Genomic DNA, 19,247 nt, shown 5'->3' on the forward strand with positions numbered 1-19,247 from the left:
TATCTTTTCTATCTTGCTCTGAATTGTACGGTAATTCTTGATATGTATTTTTCGTATACAACTGTAAGTCGCCCTGGGTAAGGCCATCTCTGCTAAGAAATAAATAAAATAAATATATAAATAAGTAAATATATAATAATAATACAATATCTTTATTTTTATGTAGCGCCTTTCATAGTGGACCACCATCACAAAGCGCTTTACAGAGGTAGGCTGTGAACTGTGCATTATATGCTGAGTCACTTACAATAGGACATTGATTGGTTTTGGACAATGTCATAACAGAATGTTACAAATGAATCTCCCAAAACATTAACGCATTAATCTGAAGATGTTAACTGCGATTAATTGGCAGCCCTAATTAATTATCTACAAAAATCTTAACCACCACCCCCCCGCAACAAAATTCTGGCTACGGAACTGCCTGAAGGATATATAGATGTGTTTATTCATGGAGCACATTGCAGCTTCTGACAGACACAGTGGTCATGGGAATAGTTCTACAATGTGCAGAGCTGTTCAATTTGTATCCAGTTGAGAATGAATCGCATTGAGTTCATACATGTAAAGATAGCTGGTGGTGGGGAAGAAGTTACAGCTGTATATTGAAATAGTATTTCTTCCAATTCCAACTAACATCTTTAAAAATCAAGCAAATATATCAAAAGAAAGGAATGCTTTGAAGTTGCAGCTCAATGCCAGCAAAACTCTGGCTGCCTTTAAATAGGCATTTATCTTAATGTCTGAAGAAGGACTGATCCCCTTAGGGTTTTGGTTGAAATGTGAAATTTTGTGAAGTACCTTGATGTCAAACATGGAAAATGTTTCTATTTTTCACTTGATATATCTTTACAGTGCATGAGACAATTCCCTTGGAGTTCTCAAAGTAATTAATTTTTATGAACATTAGAGCACAGTGTTCATTTACATATGTAATGCTATGACATAGGAATGAGTAATCTTTAAGCTAAAATTTGGAAGCTGAGTTTATTAAACCAGCTCTGTTAATGTCCACACACCTTGCCTGAACCTTCACTTGTTTTATCTTGATAATTTTTGCAAACTGCTAGCTCATATTTCACACCTTTTTAATGTTTGGATTTTTAGCTAAGTATAAATTGGTGTCTTGTATACAAAAGTGGTGTAATGCTTGTATTCTTCTTGTCATGAAAATACATGTTTCTGCACTAAAATGCTTTCTGCACTAAGGAACTACATGCAAACCTTTTACATAGATATGCATATTAGTACACTAGATGAGTTCACTTTTCTGCTCTTTTGAGTGGAGTTACCTGTTGAATGAGTTTGAAGAGTCTGGATTTGTGCTTTAATACAATCTTTTTACACACGAAGATCCAGTGGTTTATCATCAGAAGAAATACACGTCTACTGTCAATTGAATAGTTTAGAAGATGATCCCAGGCATTGATTTGGTATATCGTCACATTACTGTATTTTGACTCACTTTATAAGCTCTTGCTTCACGCTTGTGGCATTACATGAATACTTCTCTATAAACAGCACTAACAAGGACATTCTTTGAAACAATATGGGCCTCTGCAACGCTGCAATCTCTTATCAAGAACATAGCTGCAATATCTAATCAAGTGATTTACTGTTTAAAGCCTGGAAAATAGATAAATATAAGAACATAAAAAACATTGGTTGTAAAATGCCTTTCAGCCTTTGTATTTTTCATGGCCTACACACTCTTTGTTATGCAAATATGATGGCTAATACAAATACATTAATAAGCTCAGAATGGTATGCAGGTATTACTGTTTTTTTAGACAAAATACCATAAAGGTTTTGTATTATGCAGTCAATTTATATATATATAAAAAATACCCATCTCATTTGTTGGCTGCAAACATGAAATAAAAATGGATATGTTAAAAACCGATATTAATTATCCCCAGCGCATAATCTAAGGGGATGTCATATAGACTGTGGTTTGTACACCAACTGTAATAGAACCTTATTAGATAATCTAAGAATACAACAATGTACCAACTTTAAATATCTGTTTCATTGATATGGCAAGGTTTTTTTGGTTTTTTTTTTCTGGACGACACTGGTAATGGTAAAATCAAAGAATACAGCTGTGTGTAGGAAAACAAAGACAATTACTAAATGTAGCACCCATCGAAGGTCATCGATCAAAGTGAGTAAGATTTGCAAATTCATACAAGCTCCTTTCACTGAGATGCTTAAGAACTCACACTATTAGTTACAAACAACCTTCTGTTATCTTTTACAGTAAAGGGTCGGGGGTTACATACCAGAGTTGATTTCCTCTTCATGCAAGTTCTTATTGGTATCTGCAGCCTTTGTGAAACAAAACTATGAACTTGGCAGTCAAGTTTTTGATTGGGCAAATCTTCAAATTACAATTGAAATATATGTATCTGGAACAGTCCGTTAGCAGAACTAAAAGACAATTATTATAAGGCTAAGGCTCTGACTATGACTACCGTCATAAGAGATGGGCTGAGTCGATGCACACTGCTGGGAAGATCACCAAAACCTGTTGAGAAGAGATTAGACCCCAGAGGTGTCATCCTTTCAAGATCACCAAACTTATCTTTAACCCTTTGCGTCGGACCTCCGACATTACAATTTTTCCTTTCCGGTCCTACATCATCAAAAAGATGTCAAGCACAGGTCCCAAGTCGTTTTTTCTCCGGGAAAAGCCGAGAAAAGCTTTCGATGGCCGAGCAATACGCATAGTCCCTTCACCACAGACATAAACAAATAAGATAGCTGCTTCCGCATCCAGCGCTCAAAGAATATCACAGACATTTGCCAAGCTTTTTGAGATGTTTTAGTGATAAAACAATGAGGTGTTTGGTGATAAAATGAGTGATCAGGAGATGATTTATCAGTATGGACTACTATGAAGAGATAAGTGATAAATACAGTGAACAAGGAGGAGTTGGGCAGGGCTGGAGCTGCAGTACTGAGTGTCCTGTTGATATGCAGTGCCCTTTAAACCTGTTTTACTGTAAATAAAATTACTTTTAAAACAGATTGTGTAAAATAAACCGCTCATGTGAAAACAAATTGGGCCCGACAGGCGCTGAATAAATGGACCACAAAGGGTTAAAGCGCACAAGTCTCATGTGCAAACTATCTGGATGAGACACTCTAACCCATCTAGGTGCTAGGTTTATGACATATACTGTACTTGGTGTCATGTTTTAAAAGGTATGTGTTGCTGCTTTTCGAAAACACTTTATCGATATATAAAAAATAGCATTATGAATATCATGAAAAAGACACCTGATTTTAAGTAGATTTATTCTTCTTGTCACAATTTTGTTATCAATTCCATTCAACTTTTCAAACATTAGACAATATAAAGTTAGTTACAGTAAGATATGTATTTTTTACACAACATTATAGCTTTAAAGTCTGTTTCAAAGCTATTTTCAAAATGGCTGCTCTAGTGCACTGGGGTTTGAGATCTGTCCTCTAAATCACTGGTTCCCAACCCTGGTTCTAGGGACCCCCTGTGTCTGCTGGTTTTCATTCCAAATGAGCTCTCAATTACTTAACTAGACCCTTAATTAAACTGATCATTTGCTTAAATTAGACCTTTTTAATTGTTTATGACCTGAAAACCAGCAGACACAGGGGGTCCCCAGGACCAGGTTTGGGAACCACTGCTCTAAATCACTACAGGAAAAGCGACAAAGAAAAATAAAATAAAAACATAACAAGTGCTCTGGCTTTTCTTTTCCATAACACATAATGGATCGTTATTGCTGTGTTACCTGTTTGACAATGTGGGCAATAATCCTTACACTATCAGTGCACTATAGCGGCCATTTTGAAAAGAGCTTTGAAACAGACTTTAAGAGGTTTATGTGTAAAAAGTTGTAAGGATGTTAACAATGAAAAGAAAAAAATACAGGTATGTTATTGAAACAGTTGTAGCACACGTGGGGACGTACAACGCTATATTTTTTGGAACCTGCTACTTACTCGTTAATGCTTTATAAAACATAACAGCATTTTTGTTTTGTGGATGCTCCACTCCACAGAATGTAATGAGGAAACTGGACTTCAAAGAATAGATGTTGGGGTTTTAATTATTTCTCCATGTTGGTGCAAATTGGCTGCCATTAATTGCCATTAATTGTATTCCATGTTCATTACGGCAACAACAAAACACAAAATTGTCCAACTATATAATGTAAATTGGACTACAAGCAACATCTATATTGTATAGAGGTCTGAAATTATTAATATATTCAATCTTCAGATTCACTCACAATTGCAGGTTATGTTTGCAGCCCAAAAAATCTAAATCTTTATGAGGGACTTTATTTTCTTTCTTTATTTACTTTATGACATTTTCAATTAAAGGTTTACAATAACAAAAAGAAAATGATGCTGTCCTTTCTGAAACTGTTAGTCAAGTTGATCATCCTGGTTGGTTACAGGTGAAATTAACAAGTATTTAACACAAACCCATTTGACTTGTTTCACTCAAGAAAACAAAAGGCAGGAGCGTTTTTTGCTAGCATCCGAAAGCAGTGGTCACAGTGTAGTCTCACAGTTTTGCATAGTCTTTCAGGATGGTCTCCAGTTTTTGGCTCAGCATTATATTACCTTTCACTTTCAACTTTCCTGCAAAGAATGCCTGCGGAATAAAAATGTGATGCTGTTTAACAGGAATATTTAATGATTGCAAATGTATTATTATTATTTTTATTTTTATTATTATTATTTATTATTATTATTATTAATGTCACATATTACATCATTCAAATAATGTGGGAGTTTTCAGATTTAAAAAAAAAAAAAAATGGTGTTGCCAAGTCTTAAAGCTAAAGCCACATTTTTATATATTTACATTTCCTTATACATATATGTAAATCAGATCCATTTACAATTAAAATGAATCCTGTTAGAACATAATTCTGTTAAGAACGTATTCAAGTGGTAGATCCCTGTACGTGTGTTTCAAATGGAAGCTCTTCTTGTTAAAACGGATTAGATTATAAAGTACACACCATGTAAAACACATCATGTTTCTCATCCACAACAGATATTTGCTGCAAATAACACCTTTATAAAATGGCACAGAGGCAGCAATCTCATTGTCAAGTGTTTCAACCTGTGCAGAAATCAACATAGCCTGGAAGTTTCAAAACCATTCTGCCTGACTTGGCATTAAACAAACAGTGACAAAGCCCTCTACTGCACAGACAGAACTGCACTAGTTTGTTAAGCAAAGGGCCATGACTTTTTGCATTATGCTGATCTGCAGATTGTGCCTCAAGAAAAGCCATTACTCATTATTGAGAAACTTTTAAAGTAGGTCTTAATTGGAGAACTGATAAGCCGCCCACAGGGTTAAATGTACATGATATATAACCAGTGGGAGGCTTTCTCTGTGCTTAAACAACTTTCTGCAGTCAAATGAATCATCTTGGTGTAGTTTTATTACACAGAAAAGGCTATTTTGTGCATGCAGAACGCTGCAGAATACATTGTACCTAAACCTAATGTATTTCAGTACTACTGAAAGTCTCAATTAAAAGTGTCTGATGGGTTTGATGGGTTTGAAGGGCTCCCTCTATTTGGATCACCCCCTGGGCTTGTTGTGAAAAGCATTCTTCTGGAAACAAAACCATACCCTTATGAGGCTCGTAACTGAAAAAGAAACACATCTGTGAATGCTTCCACCTATCATATCTGAAGCAAACTCCCAGTCGACACAAGCCTATATACAATATATTGAGTTAGTATCTTAAGATTTGTAATTTTAGATCACAAGACCAACAACAAGAACAACTAGAAATAAGATATTTTGAGAAAAAACCATTCCCAAGGGAATAATGCAAGGAGAACGGCATATCTGATTGACAGATCGAAAAAGTAAAACTGATCTATGAAACATCTCTCATTTATAAAAAAAATATCGTCTTCTGAAACTGTCAGCACCTGAAATGGTTAATGACATTTTCGCAGTTTATGTAGTGGAATGTGAATGCTGAATAAATACTAATAATTCATGATTTTACAACATGATTGATTTCAATATTCTTTGTAGCAGTTTTAGGTATTTTGTAAAGATTTTAAATCGCATGATATTATCCATCATTTAAGTTTAAGAAACACACGTATGATGTCAACCAAGGAAACAATCTACTGATATAACAAACTACAATGTGGTTTCTATAATACTGTGTTAATTCAACACGTTACCAAAGCAAATCATTAAAAAAAAAAAAAAAAAAAAAAAAAGAGCTTCTTTACCTTCTGTGGATTGAGCTTGCCCAGAACAACTTCCATGAAATCTTCATCAGAGAGGCTAAAGGTCACATCAGCTTTAGCTTGAGGGGCTCCCTTATACAGCGACCCTGACCCATTCTTCAGATCGATAGCTATCAAAGGAATACATGGCATTATGTTACATTTGCAGTAAATGTTATAAAATTAAGCTTACAGTATAATAAAACATTATTAAAAATGAAAGATGCGGTTCTTTGACACAGGTATTCACCTTTCTTACACTAAGGCAGGATACACTTTTATCCTGCCTTTAGCTTGGCATTTGGCACAGTGGCATGGATCACAGGTGAGAGATTATTTTTTAAACTGACATATAATTTGCATACACAACAATGCAATGTATTTCATGCACTGTTTAACATGTTCTTTAGGCTTTGTTCCTTTGCATACTTCACAAAGTCATGATAAACTGTTATAATTTTAGAAAAGGAACAAGGAATATGTTCTGGACCTTGCAGTATTAATAAATCCAAAAACTATAATTAAGAATTGAGGATTATCAAAAGAGAATACAATCAATTCTAGTAAAAGCCAGTACTGATTAGAGGAGAAACCTCAAAATGGAGTGAGGTAACCAGTGGTGTACCACAGGGATCAGTATTAGGTCCTCTGCTATTCCTAATCTACATTAATGATTTAGATTCTGGTATAGTAAGCAAACTCGTTAAATTTGCAGACGACACAAAAATAGGAGGAGTGGCAAACACTGTTGAAGCAGCAAAGGTCATTCAAAATAATCGAGACAGCATTCAGAATTGGGCAGACACATGGCAAATGAAATTTAATAGAGAAAAGTGTAAAGTATTGCATGCGGGCAATAAAAATGTGCATTATAAATATCATATGGGAGATAGTGAAATTGAAGAAGGGAACTATGAAAAAGACCTAGGAGTTTATGTTGACTCAGAAATGTCTTCATCTAGACAATGTGGGGAAGCTATAAAAAAGGCTAACAAGATGCTCGGATATATTGTGAGAAGTGTTGAATGTAAATCAAGGGAAGTAATGTTAAAACTCTACAATGCATTAGTAAGACCTCACCTAGAATATTGTGTTCAGTTCTGGTCACCTCGTTACAAAATGGATATTGCTGCTCTAGAAAGAGTGCAAAGAAGAGCAACCAGAATTATCCCGGGTTTAAAAGGCATGTCGTATGCAGACAGGCGAAAAGAATTGAATCTATTCAGTCTTGAACAAAGAAGACTACGCGGCGATCTGATTCAAACATTCAAATTCCTAAAAGGTATAGACAATGTCAACCCAGGGGACTTCTTTGACTTGAAAAAAGAAACAAGGACCAGGGGTCACAAATGGAGATTAGATAAAGGGACATTCAGAACAGAAAATAGGAGGCACCTTTTTACACAGAGAATTGTGAGGGTCTGGAACCAACTCCCCAGTAATGTTGTTGAAGCTGACACCATGGGATCCTTCAAGAAGCTGCTTGATGAGATTCTGGGATCAATAAGCTACTAACAACCAAACGAGCAAGATGGGCTGAAAGGCCTCCTCTCGTTTGTAAACTTTCTTATGTTCTTATGTTCTTAAGGAAGCTAAGACAGTGGAGTTATTCCATTGCTACAGCCATACAGTAGTTAAGAGAAGTGTTTTTATACCACTCCTGATTATTCACTTGATAGTCATTAACTTAGTGATTGAAAGATATTCAAACCAGTTTAAGCAGTGGTGTCCAGCAAGTATGAAAGATTTTACATCAAGATATTCATTGTTAGCATTTGCAGAATGTCTTGTGACTGTCCATTTTTTTCCCCCAAAGCTGCATCTCAGCTCTGTAGTATTTCCTTTAGAATGGTTCATAAAACCCCCTTATTAAATATTTTAAAATAAGCACACAGCTCCTTTAACATAGCTGACATTTGGCATTAATACAGCAGAAAATTAATATTATATATATATATATATATATTATAAAAAAATCATGTCACAGTTCATTTGGGGGTCACCGCAATTCCATTAGGTAAAGAGTTTTCTAGGACCACATGATCTCAATATGGTTTTCTAAGTGAAATATTTTTAATAAAAGTAGCTCTCTTTCAGAGCTTCACACTCGCAACATATGAACAGTCTGTGGATTGTAATCCTTTGTTTGTCCAGTGCAAGCAGAACATGGGTTACAACAACAGGGACCAGGATATTTCTGCAACGATGGATGCACTGCCTGATTCTGTTATCCGTCAAACTGAAGAGGTACCTAGTCATAGGTGTCAGGTATTCAGACTGAACAAATAAAACACTCTTGCCAGACATATTGAATAATATATGTGGAACCTCAAGGTGTTGCTGCTTTGTGACCTTCACAGAAAAATTTAATTTTACACCTTGTCAAATTGTTTACGAATTCTACACTTGGATATAGCCTGATGAGGACGACTGCTATTGCATATCTCTCAAAAAAACTGTGCAGTACACACATGCCTCAAACTCATTTTCCCAAATCTATGCTACTGCTACAATTTGTACAAAATCCTCCAAAACAGACACCTTGCGAGGTCCTCCCCATTTTTACTGTCTAACTGTGTATGCCTTAGCTGCAATATACATAGGCACTGTTAGTTTTATTTCGTACTGCACATCACAAACAAAAATGTACAAAACAAAGCATTAATATCATACTGTTATCATATACACATATATTGCACAATACCACAAAGCAAATTAAATATCTAATGGCTGAAGCGGTTTTTATTTTAGTCAACAAGGTGTTCACGTGTGGCAGCAATGCACCAGCAAGTGTCACAAGGCAATGATGTCAGCTCCCTAGCAACAAGCCTATGTTGGGAATTGATTCTTTCAATGCAGCGGTTTGTGCATTTGAGAAAGGAGAGGAAGACTCATGAAATTGGAGACTGAAGTTGATAAGAAGCAATTACCCTCCACAGTACGAATTAAAAGAGTGTGCTGCTTTTTATATGAAAAATGAGAAAAAGCGGGTTGCGTAGAGGATTTATATTGGACCCTGACACCTCTGATAAAACGAGGGAGTGGTTGTACAGTATTTGGTTTTCTATGGGTCTCTCGCTATATCGTGGTCCTCGATATATAGCGGATTTATATTGGACCCTGACACCCGCGATATATTGAGTGGGTGGGGTATTCGGTTTATTTTGAAAAGCTTAGGTGGCACAGAAGAAAGATCCTTCGTGAAAAAAAATAAAATAAATCTAAATCGAATAAAAAAAGCCTCAAGCACATAATGGCTGCTTAATGCTTTGTTGAGCACATTGAGATGCTTCAGTGCCTAATAATCACTGTATCATTTGAAAATACAGCCATTGCTTTGTAATGGAACAGTCAAAACATTTGCCATTTCATTGTTTTATTCTCAATAAAGTGCATGTGTGGTCCAGTGGTTAAAGAAAAGGGCTTGTAACCAGGAGGTACCTGGTTCAAATCCCACCTCAGCCACTCAGTCGCTTAACCTCCTCGTGCTCTGTCTTTCGGGTGAGATGTAGTTGTAAGTGACTCTGCAGCTGATGCATAGTTCACACACCCTAGTCTCTGTAAGTCGCCTTGGATAAAGGCATCTGCTAAATAAACAAATAATAATAATAATTCAAGAGAGTGCAGTGAAGACCTTTGTTTTCAATTGATCCTCCCATTCACCTGTTTAACTCACCTGGATGAGTGCTGCTTTGTTTTTTTTTAAATTAAAAAATTCAAAGTAATTTCATCTCACCAAAATGCTTCAGCAAGAAATGCAATTTTCATATGATCAGTGACTTTGAGCCACAAGGCAAACTTGTAAATGAAATGAAAAACACTAATTTCTTCCAACAGGCACGTCTGATAAACACCTGTCCAGAGCCCTCCTAGATGTCGGTCACGCCATTCAAGAGATATTTGACTTGCTATTGGAACCAAGCGGGTTTGTTGAATCATTGACTGTATGTTTCCTCTGTATACTTGCGAGATTGCAATCATCACACCCACCCCTGAGCTCAATACAAGTTTTAATTGTGGTGTCTGGTGGAATCTGCATGCTCTGTTAGCAAACGCAATCAGATGTTTCTGTGCATACGTATGTGCATTTGAATGCTGAACTGTAAATGTGAGTCACATTTGATTCCTGACCTTTAAAACCTTCTTTGATGCAGGAAATACCAGCCAAAGGAATGCATGCATGGATTTTCTAAAGCAAACCGACATGTTTTACACATCTAAAAACCTTCCTGAATATATATTATCTCTGTAGACTGGAGTAAGGCAAGGGACTGTGCTATTTAAAGAGGGACTGCAGCAGCATTACACTCAGGTCAGTTAATGCACAGCATGTTGAAAAAAAAATCTTTATAGTGGTGTTAATCAAACGATAGTGAATGTCAGTGTACAGTTTACTGCCTTCCTGCCAGCTGAAATTGAACTGGGATTTTTACTGCACAAATGCAGCACAAGGAAGCCAATATGAACAGGCAAAAATAATAAACATTTTAAAGATAGGAAAAAAATAAAAACTTTAATGTTGTAGGGTAGAATTTTTTTTAAGCAATGCAAAAGGAGCTGAAGCAAAATGCAAACTGAATGTTAACAATGCATCAAACTGACTTTTTTAGGTGGATACTCACACATTCATATATCACTTTACATAAATCTTGATGTCAACTTATCTTCAGCACTTCCAACTACAGATGCATTTTTAAATGTTGTACACTTTTAAGGATTTTATTTTTTCATTCCAGGGTTTTTTCTTAAAACAAACCATCTGAATCGTCAGATTTAAGCATTCCTTTCAACCAATATGTAAACTTGGATTTGAACTATTTTTGTTGCATATTATAACCATGAGTTGAGTTAATAATTCCCCAACATTTAGTGATGGTAGTAAGAAGTGCAGTGCATTACCCCTGGCAAAACACAAACTGAACAAAGCATTTCCATCTCTTGCGGTTTACATTATTATTATTATTATTATTATTATTATTTTTTTTTTTTTTTTACTCCTTTCTTGGTTGGCTTTTTAATTGACACCATGCTCAAGGGTATTACCTGGAGATGCCAGAGATGTACATGACTGGAATAAGCTAAAAGTCACTCAGATTATTCCTGGGCCTGTCAATGTCTGCAGCCTATCTAAGGCAACCAACAATGAGTGAGGGTAATGTGTCATAGATTAAAAGATTGGACAGCAGAGAAAATTGAATAACCTGCCAGGGTTAGGCACAATAAGAATGATAAAACACAGCTATTGACAACCCTTTGGACTGAACCCGATTGTGACTTTTAGAGGAACAGGGAACAATAACAAGAAACAATAATGAAACAGACAGGCACACAATGCTATCAGTGTTAAATGAAATCCAGTCAAATCCCACATTTTGCATGGTTTGCTGCTAGAAGAAATGTCAGCAGTTTAGTGGTCCAAGGCTGACTAAACTATTTGAAATATGCCACTTTGGTGGCAGTCACCCAAGAACACTTCTGAATGTTCATTACCTTGCACTCTTTCTTCAGCATAAATTACCATGTACCAAGCTCTCCCACTTCCACTTCAGTTGGAGACACTTCAGATTTATCCAATTTCGCGATTTGTATATATTTTAATATTTACTTACCATGTTCTACTTTCAACGTTTACCAAACAACTGTTAAACTCTGTCAGCCCCACCTACTCAACCAGACAAAGAGAGGAGGTGGAGCTAGCCTGGTTTAAAGGCCATATTGTCACATGATTTTTATGGAATGAAGGTGGCAGTTCAGCACAGGACCTAAGAATTCCCTAGAGATGCGCAAAGCCACGTACAGGCAGATTGAGAAGAACGATCAAAACAATACGGGATCAAAACAACCCAGAACCCCTTAAATTGATTGCAGCCTAGAAAATGCCATCAAAAAGTAAATAAATGTAAATGTGAACAATTAGATGAGTCACACTACTTACTTTAAATGTACATATTCTATGAATAACACAGACATTTGTAAAATGTGCTCCTTGTACAGTACTGCAGTTCAATAATATTTCTAAGAGAATATATTTTGACTATATATATAAAACATGTACATCAACAGTTTTGAAATACTTACTCCACTGTGCTGCATTATTCCCATCTTTAGTGATTTCCCATTGAAAGACAGCATTCACTGTCTTTACCAAATCTTTACCAACATCTTTAATGCGGCGGCCAATCTCTGCAAAGACAAGGTCACTCTGGAGACCCCCAGCCTGCTAAACATAGGAAATAAAGGGCATATATAAAATGATATAGGACTGTCAAGCGATAAAAAAATACTCTGTTAAACTCTGTTTTAAATCACATAATTAAATTGATTCAACTACTGCATTCATCTCATTTAAGTTAGTTTTATTACTGATGCTGCTATTATTATTATTATTATTTAACAATAATAATAAAAATAAATAATTATTATTATTATTATTATTATTATTATTATTATTATTATTATTATTATTATTATTATTATTATTAATAATAATAAAAAATAAAAAATAAAACAGCATAAAAACCATGTTTTCCTATTTCTGCATTCTGGATCCTCTTTGTAGTTTTATATTTATTTACAATCCAGCATTTGTTAAATTGTTTGAACCAACTGCTAACTCACAATGGAGTCAGTTTATTACTCACTTTACAATTATCACTTTCCTTTATTCAAACTGTTTTTAATTGCTGTTTAAATAATAATAATAATAATAATAATAATAATAATAATAATAATAATAATAATAATAATAATAATAATCAACAACTTAAATTCTCTTTTATTAATAACTTAATTGCCTAAATAAAACAAAACATTCACTGAGTAACGGTTATATCCTCCATAATTGTAAATAATACAGTTTAAAAATACATGTGGTTATTGAAATAAAACAAAGCTACAATGTTAACGTGTCTGCAGTTGGTATCTATCGAGTTTGCAACAGCACTGGTTATAGTATCGGATTGAGCTTGATTCATGGGTTTGCAGCGATATTGAATTACTAAAAGAGTATTCTGTTGAAACTGACAGATTTCATTTGTTGTAATGTTGTTGTCTGTAGCAGAAGAACTACTAGAAAGTGTATTTTGAGAAGTGAAAACATGTTTAGCACGCAGGTGGTACAGCAGACTAGATGCGCTTCTGTGATACTGGAACTCACATTGACAGTAGATACAAGTAACCCTCTTTCTATCTAATGAACCGTCAGTTTTTAAATAAACATACCATTCACAAGTCCTTCAGTTTGAGTGCTTTACTACACAATGCGGTTCTGTGACTAATATTATATGCAAACAAAGACTACACTCATTCAATCCTGGCCTGCACTGGAGTGTATTAAAATGGTGCCGCAGGAAATGAATTACAGTATGCTAGTGGGAACGTGCGTTAATTTTTTGTGAGATACATTAACACGTTTAAATCACAGCAGTTAACTGCGATTAATTGACAGCCATATATATATATATACACATACACACACACATATACACACACACACATTATATATTACATTTGCAAATGTTTTGTGATCTGCTTTTACCCCCACTTAATTTGCTGTAATAAACAACTTTTTAAAACTTAACTTGAACACCTACCCAGTGCAGCTGTAAGGGAGGGGAAGATCACAGGTGATCAGGTACCTCCATTTTTACAATTAAGAAAGTTTTATGTAAAAGCCAAAAAACGTTATGTTGCCTATGCACACGTCCAATGCCCTTGGCAACAATGGGAGATTCAATTGGACAGTTTGCAGGGTGGCTTATTGGGTTACCTTGTCACCTTTTTGGGGTGACAGTGTTTCCAATCAGGCTACATAGGGGTGGAAGAGACAAACCTAAAATATCTTGAAGTCGTCACTGGAGAGTGGAATTCAGAAGCATGGAATCGAGCATTCAGCTACGAAAAAGCTTTTTTTGGTCTATTGTGGTTTTTGAAGGAATAATTACACGTTTTCAATCAATTTTTGGTTTCTTTTCATTGTTCAAATGCAAAAGACTTATTTAGGGCACATATACAGTTCTGGTTGTGTGGGATTATAAACAGGTTATCAGACATACGTCAAAAGCATGAACAATATTCACTCAGAACAGGTCATCATGTCCTACCACAGATGGTTCTTTAGCTGCAGTTTTATCCAGAGTGCCCTTCAGATCAACATATGCTCCTGCTAAAACAACATCTCCAGTCTCTTTAATCTACAGACAAAAAAAACAAAAATTATACAATAACTATGCAACAGTTTCCACAGGAAACAAATTCACATTGGTATTTACACAGATATAAAAGACAAAGAGGAGTCATTATTTTATTTTAATGTGAAATACAAATATGGATGTGAAATGACACAATACTATGTGGACTATGAATACATTAATAAAACAAATTAGTAAACGTTCTACTAACTTTTGTTTGAATGTGGACTCTGTTTCCTTCTTTCCACATTTCAGTCTGTAGTGATTGTCCTGGAATGACTGGTTTTACAAAGCGTACCTAAAACGTTCAAGCCCAGATGGGTAAAAATGTACATGCATTTTAGAATAAAACAGCATTAGATGCAAAGCATTTTCTTTTTAAAGCGAGTACAAAAGTAGTTTTACACATATTGGCAAATCCCTTGAGATAAAAGTTACATTAAATAAACTCTACTGGTCCACACCTATTATATTGCACTACACTTCTGTTTCGTCTTCAGATATATATTCAGGGTCAGTCCAGCAGTAAACCGAATTCTGGTACTCGACCCTCTTGAATTTAATAAAAAAAAAATATATATATATTATATCTATCTATCTATCTATCTATCTATCTATCTATATATATATATATATATATATGGGTGAAGTCCCCAAATTCAACTTGGACAGCAAGGTATATGATTACATTATTTAGAGCCCCATCTCATCAAAACATTCACTTTCATGGCTACACGGGAAAGCAATGACGTGGAAATTACATTGTATTTACTGTGCATACTTGAGACATGTCCTTCATTCACCTGCTCTGTATCTTAAGCTAGGTAATGTTATAAAAACAATTCTGCAATAATGTTAGAAATATGTTATTAGAAAGAATATCTAGCTTACTGGATGAGATTGGGAAAACAACATCTTTAATTTATTAGGTATAAAGGTTTATAAAATGGCTATAAAAAAGATGGTCAAGTATGAGACAGAAATGTCCTCTAATCAGGGTTCTTGACAGCATATAGCAAACCATGTGGTATTGACTCTGTACTGCTGGTTAACTATGTTACTTACCTTAATTGCCTTGAATTGCAGTACATCATTGTCTGCATATTGCTTCAAAACATGTCTAGCAGCAAATCCAAAGGAACACAGCCCATGCAATATAGGCTTTTTGAAGCCTGAAAGAAAAATGCTTGCTTAGGCTTTACAAATCATTGTAAAACATATGGTAACAGAAAAATCAAGGAGGCTACTCTACATTGGGGGACTTTGTCTCCGAGGGAACTGAGCTTTCAACCCTAGGCCCCAGCCGTTAAGATCATGATCATGTTACAGTAAAATATATGACCCACTTTTCAGCAATGATAGGTAACAAAAGCCTAGTGCGGGCTGGTAGGAGACCATGATTTGTAATCCCATTTCATCTATAGACTGAATTACTTTAATAAATGAAATGTGGCATCCAGATTCAGCTCTCCTGTATAATTATTTCTTTCAGGACAAAACAAAAATGACAATTCAACAGCCGCAATTGAATCAGGTCAAAATTACATTGTGTCCTGTTTTTTTTTTTTTTTTCCAGCAGAGAAACAAGTCGAGTAATTTTCTGTGGCTGAAGTTATTTTTTAAAGCCCAAAATAATAAAGCTATTGTTGTAGTGGTATGAATGTTATATGATTTCCTGATGTCAAACATCAACTTGTCATTCCAGTTATTGCACATTCGTGACTGAGGTAAATTTCATGACCCCCCCCCCCATTTCCAAAGCAGTCATTCCACAACAAAATGCATTGCATTTTAATGGGCACTTAATTGATGGATCTGGGCTCACAGCCATCACTTTTAAAGTGGAAATGTAATGCAAATGCCACCGCTGACTTCTCACTCAAAGCAGTACATTCATCTTACCTCCCATAGCTGCGAAACTGGGATCAATGTGCAGGGGGTTCCAATCCCCGCTGAGCCGATATAAAGCAGCCTGTTGAGGGAAATAACATAATGAGCCTTCGCTTTTCTTTTAATTACAAGCCATGCACACAGCTGAGCAAGAGTGAGTCATAATGAGTGTGTCATATAACCCAATTAATTAACGTTTTATTTTAATAAACAACTGACGGCAAACACAACTGTGCAGAATGAAAGTTCTGTTTGCAGCACCTGCTGCTACAATCTGCAAGTCTAAATCAAAACCACAAGGAAATCATCTCTTTAGTTTTGCAAAGTAAATCCAGAATGCAAATAGTGAAGCTGAGAATTATTTATTTATTTTTTAAAAAGGTACCACCTTCTAAACTTTAGGTGTATGTAAAATAAATGCTACTAAACCTCATTATGAAGCTGTTAAACAACATTATAATTCAAGTGGTCCAGAGGGCTGCTCAACTTATTTTGTAGGAAACAAATGGTGACACACTAGATGAAATGAAGACTTTGCTCAAGTTATAAATACAAATTATCTTGTAAAAAAAAAAAACATACAGATTAGAGATACATTTTTATCCTGTAGTATCTGTGTAAGAACAGTCTAAGATAAGAAAGTAGCAGTACCACAATGTTACAGTAAGGAATATTTTACAACTACGCTTGCAAGTTTGAATAAATTACTAAAAATAGCTGAGGATCTCTGTGGTATTTAAGCAATAGCATTGCCGGGGGCTATGGAAAAGAGTTTTGTGGTGTAGCGATTCCCATGTGAATTGGCTCATTAGCATGCAATGTGATGGAGTTTAGCCAATCGCGCACTGAGGTTTTTACACGCCTCACTACATGTGAGTAGCAATACCTTTAGGTAATGGTATTCATTCTACAGCTGGATTTTTAATCCACTTTTGGCTTTTGTGAACTTGGTTACTGAAAACCATGATTTGACTGTCAAAATACAGAAATAGCACAATATCAATCTGTGTTTTTGTTAAACAGATTTGACGAAGGTTTTCCATAGATGCTGAAATCCCTAAGATATCGTTGTTATTTAAAGTGCTGAAAATGTGCACTCAGGTTCAATTATTCAAATTCTCCTGCAAGTGGTTTCATACTAGTGCATGAGCTTCTAAGGTGGCTTATCATGGGTGACAGGAGGACTGTTATCCCTGGGGCAAAGAGAGATGGATTGCAAGATATTTCACAAAAGGTTAAGGAAAAGCACATTGGTGATTCGGGAACAGCCACAGCGGGTGAATTTTCAGTTTGTTCATTACCAGGCAGGTAATACAGGATAAATTGGCCATTACAATAGCTGGTATACAGTACCCATTATATTGGCAACAAATAAAATGCTACTACCCTGAAAGAAAGAATCTCACATCACAATATGTATTCAGTGAACTTCATTTAGTACAATGATTTGTAAATTTGGCGCAAAAACTTTCCTAATCCCATGCAGAACTGGGTATGGAAAGCAACAGTGGCTTTTGAGTGTTTGTATGCTCGCATATGCTTGTTTATTATTATTATTATTATTATTATTATTATTAATTATTAACTGATTTTTGGAATTCTTGATTTAAATCTCCTGTCCCAAGTAAACGTGTTTTACTGCCTGATGTTTAATATTTTACTGTTGTCAATGATTGTTTTAGATGTGGGAGCCATGCTATCTCACAGTGAACAGCAGTGAGGAACAGGGCAATAACCAGAGCAAGCACAGCTACAATGTGAAATGTGTTTTTCAACAAAATAAATAAATGATAAGGGCAGAAATACATGAGTTTAAAGTTAGTATGAGACTCTACCAACTGTCAAGAGTTCAGGACTTAACAGTCAAGAAAGCCTACATCCTTAGACAGTCAGCGAGGAAGAAAGAGCGAGATAAGAAAAGCAGTGAGGAGGGGGCCAACTGATGCAATCATACATATGTAAACGGACGGGGTATTGAATGCTGGAGAACAATGTCAGAAAGGTGGAGTAATTGGTTGGACATAGATCGTTAAATTGTTCCAGATGTATGCACAACCATTGCTCAACAATTACTGCGGTCAAGTCTGTTCTTTATCCCAGGCGCAATGCTTCATGTGAAAAATAAGTTAAATAGTGGCATAGAGAAGCATCTATCAAGCCAGCTCTGGCGATCAACCCCCTATCAAAGCTTGTCAGATTTGTTAGTGTGCTCATCTTAACTATAACAGACCTTCAGCGGTGTATGTAGCTTTTATATATTACAGAATACATATAGGGGATGCAAGGTGTGTCTACTTTTTTGTCTATTATTATTATTATTTATTTCTTAGCAGACGCCCTTATCCAGGGCGACTTACAATCGTAAGCAAATACATTTCAAGTGTTACAATACAAGTAATACAATAACATCTGTATAAATAATGTGAAGGGGCTTTTCAGTTTCTCCTCATTCACTAGAAAACCCACATATTTGCATGTACAGCATTCAAATTGAGCGCAGAAAATGTTAATTCACCTGTGGCAAAGTGAAAATAGTCTGGAATACAAAGATCAACAGTAAATGGTGTTGTTATGCTTCTTAGTGCATGTCTGTGTCATGCACGTAGTCTTCTGGCCAGTATTCTGGATAGCTGTTTCATTTTCTCCTTTCCTGATACAAACACCATGGTCTATATTAAAACGCAAAAGGTGTTTTAGAAAGGTACTGTATGTTAAATAACTGTCTAATTTTAGAATTGTAGGCGACCCCATAAACTAAGCAAGCATTTCACATAAACGAGCGAGATTATGAGCAGACCCATGATCGCTCTTTTCCTAAGCTTCACTCCCATCAACACTACCCACACATTTAAACAACTTAACCAAAGTCATGTTAGATTCAATTCTATCATTCAAAAATAC

The 19,247-nt window shown here is 35.5% G+C and overlaps 1 protein-coding gene across 2 annotated transcripts in view; it reads right to left on the minus strand.

Moving 5' to 3' along the window:
• Positions 1-3,283: 3,283 nt before the first annotated feature.
• Positions 3,284-19,247, minus strand: part of LOC117973220 (peroxisomal multifunctional enzyme type 2-like) — a 54,690-nt gene continuing 38,726 nt past the window's right edge. Inside the window, exons 18-24 of one of the 2 annotated variants that reach the window (XM_059022565.1) lie at positions 16,359-16,428; positions 15,522-15,628; positions 14,668-14,754; positions 14,370-14,459; positions 12,346-12,484; positions 6,271-6,398; positions 3,284-4,648 (exon numbers count right to left, since the gene is read on the minus strand). In XM_059022565.1, coding sequence (XP_058878548.1) covers positions 4,559-4,648; positions 6,271-6,398; positions 12,346-12,484; positions 14,370-14,459; positions 14,668-14,754; positions 15,522-15,628; positions 16,359-16,428 — 711 coding nt within the window. In that variant the 3' untranslated portion in view covers positions 3,284-4,558. Of the gene's footprint in view, positions 4,649-6,270; positions 6,399-12,345; positions 12,488-14,369; positions 14,460-14,667; positions 14,755-15,521; positions 15,629-16,358; positions 16,429-19,247 lie in introns of both variants that reach the window. The other variant, XM_034924720.2, reaches the window with a different exon arrangement.

Source organism: Acipenser ruthenus, chromosome 1, assembly GCF_902713425.1.
Source record: "Acipenser ruthenus chromosome 1, fAciRut3.2 maternal haplotype, whole genome shotgun sequence".
In the NCBI taxonomy this organism is placed as follows: domain Eukaryota; kingdom Metazoa; phylum Chordata; class Actinopteri; order Acipenseriformes; family Acipenseridae; genus Acipenser; species Acipenser ruthenus.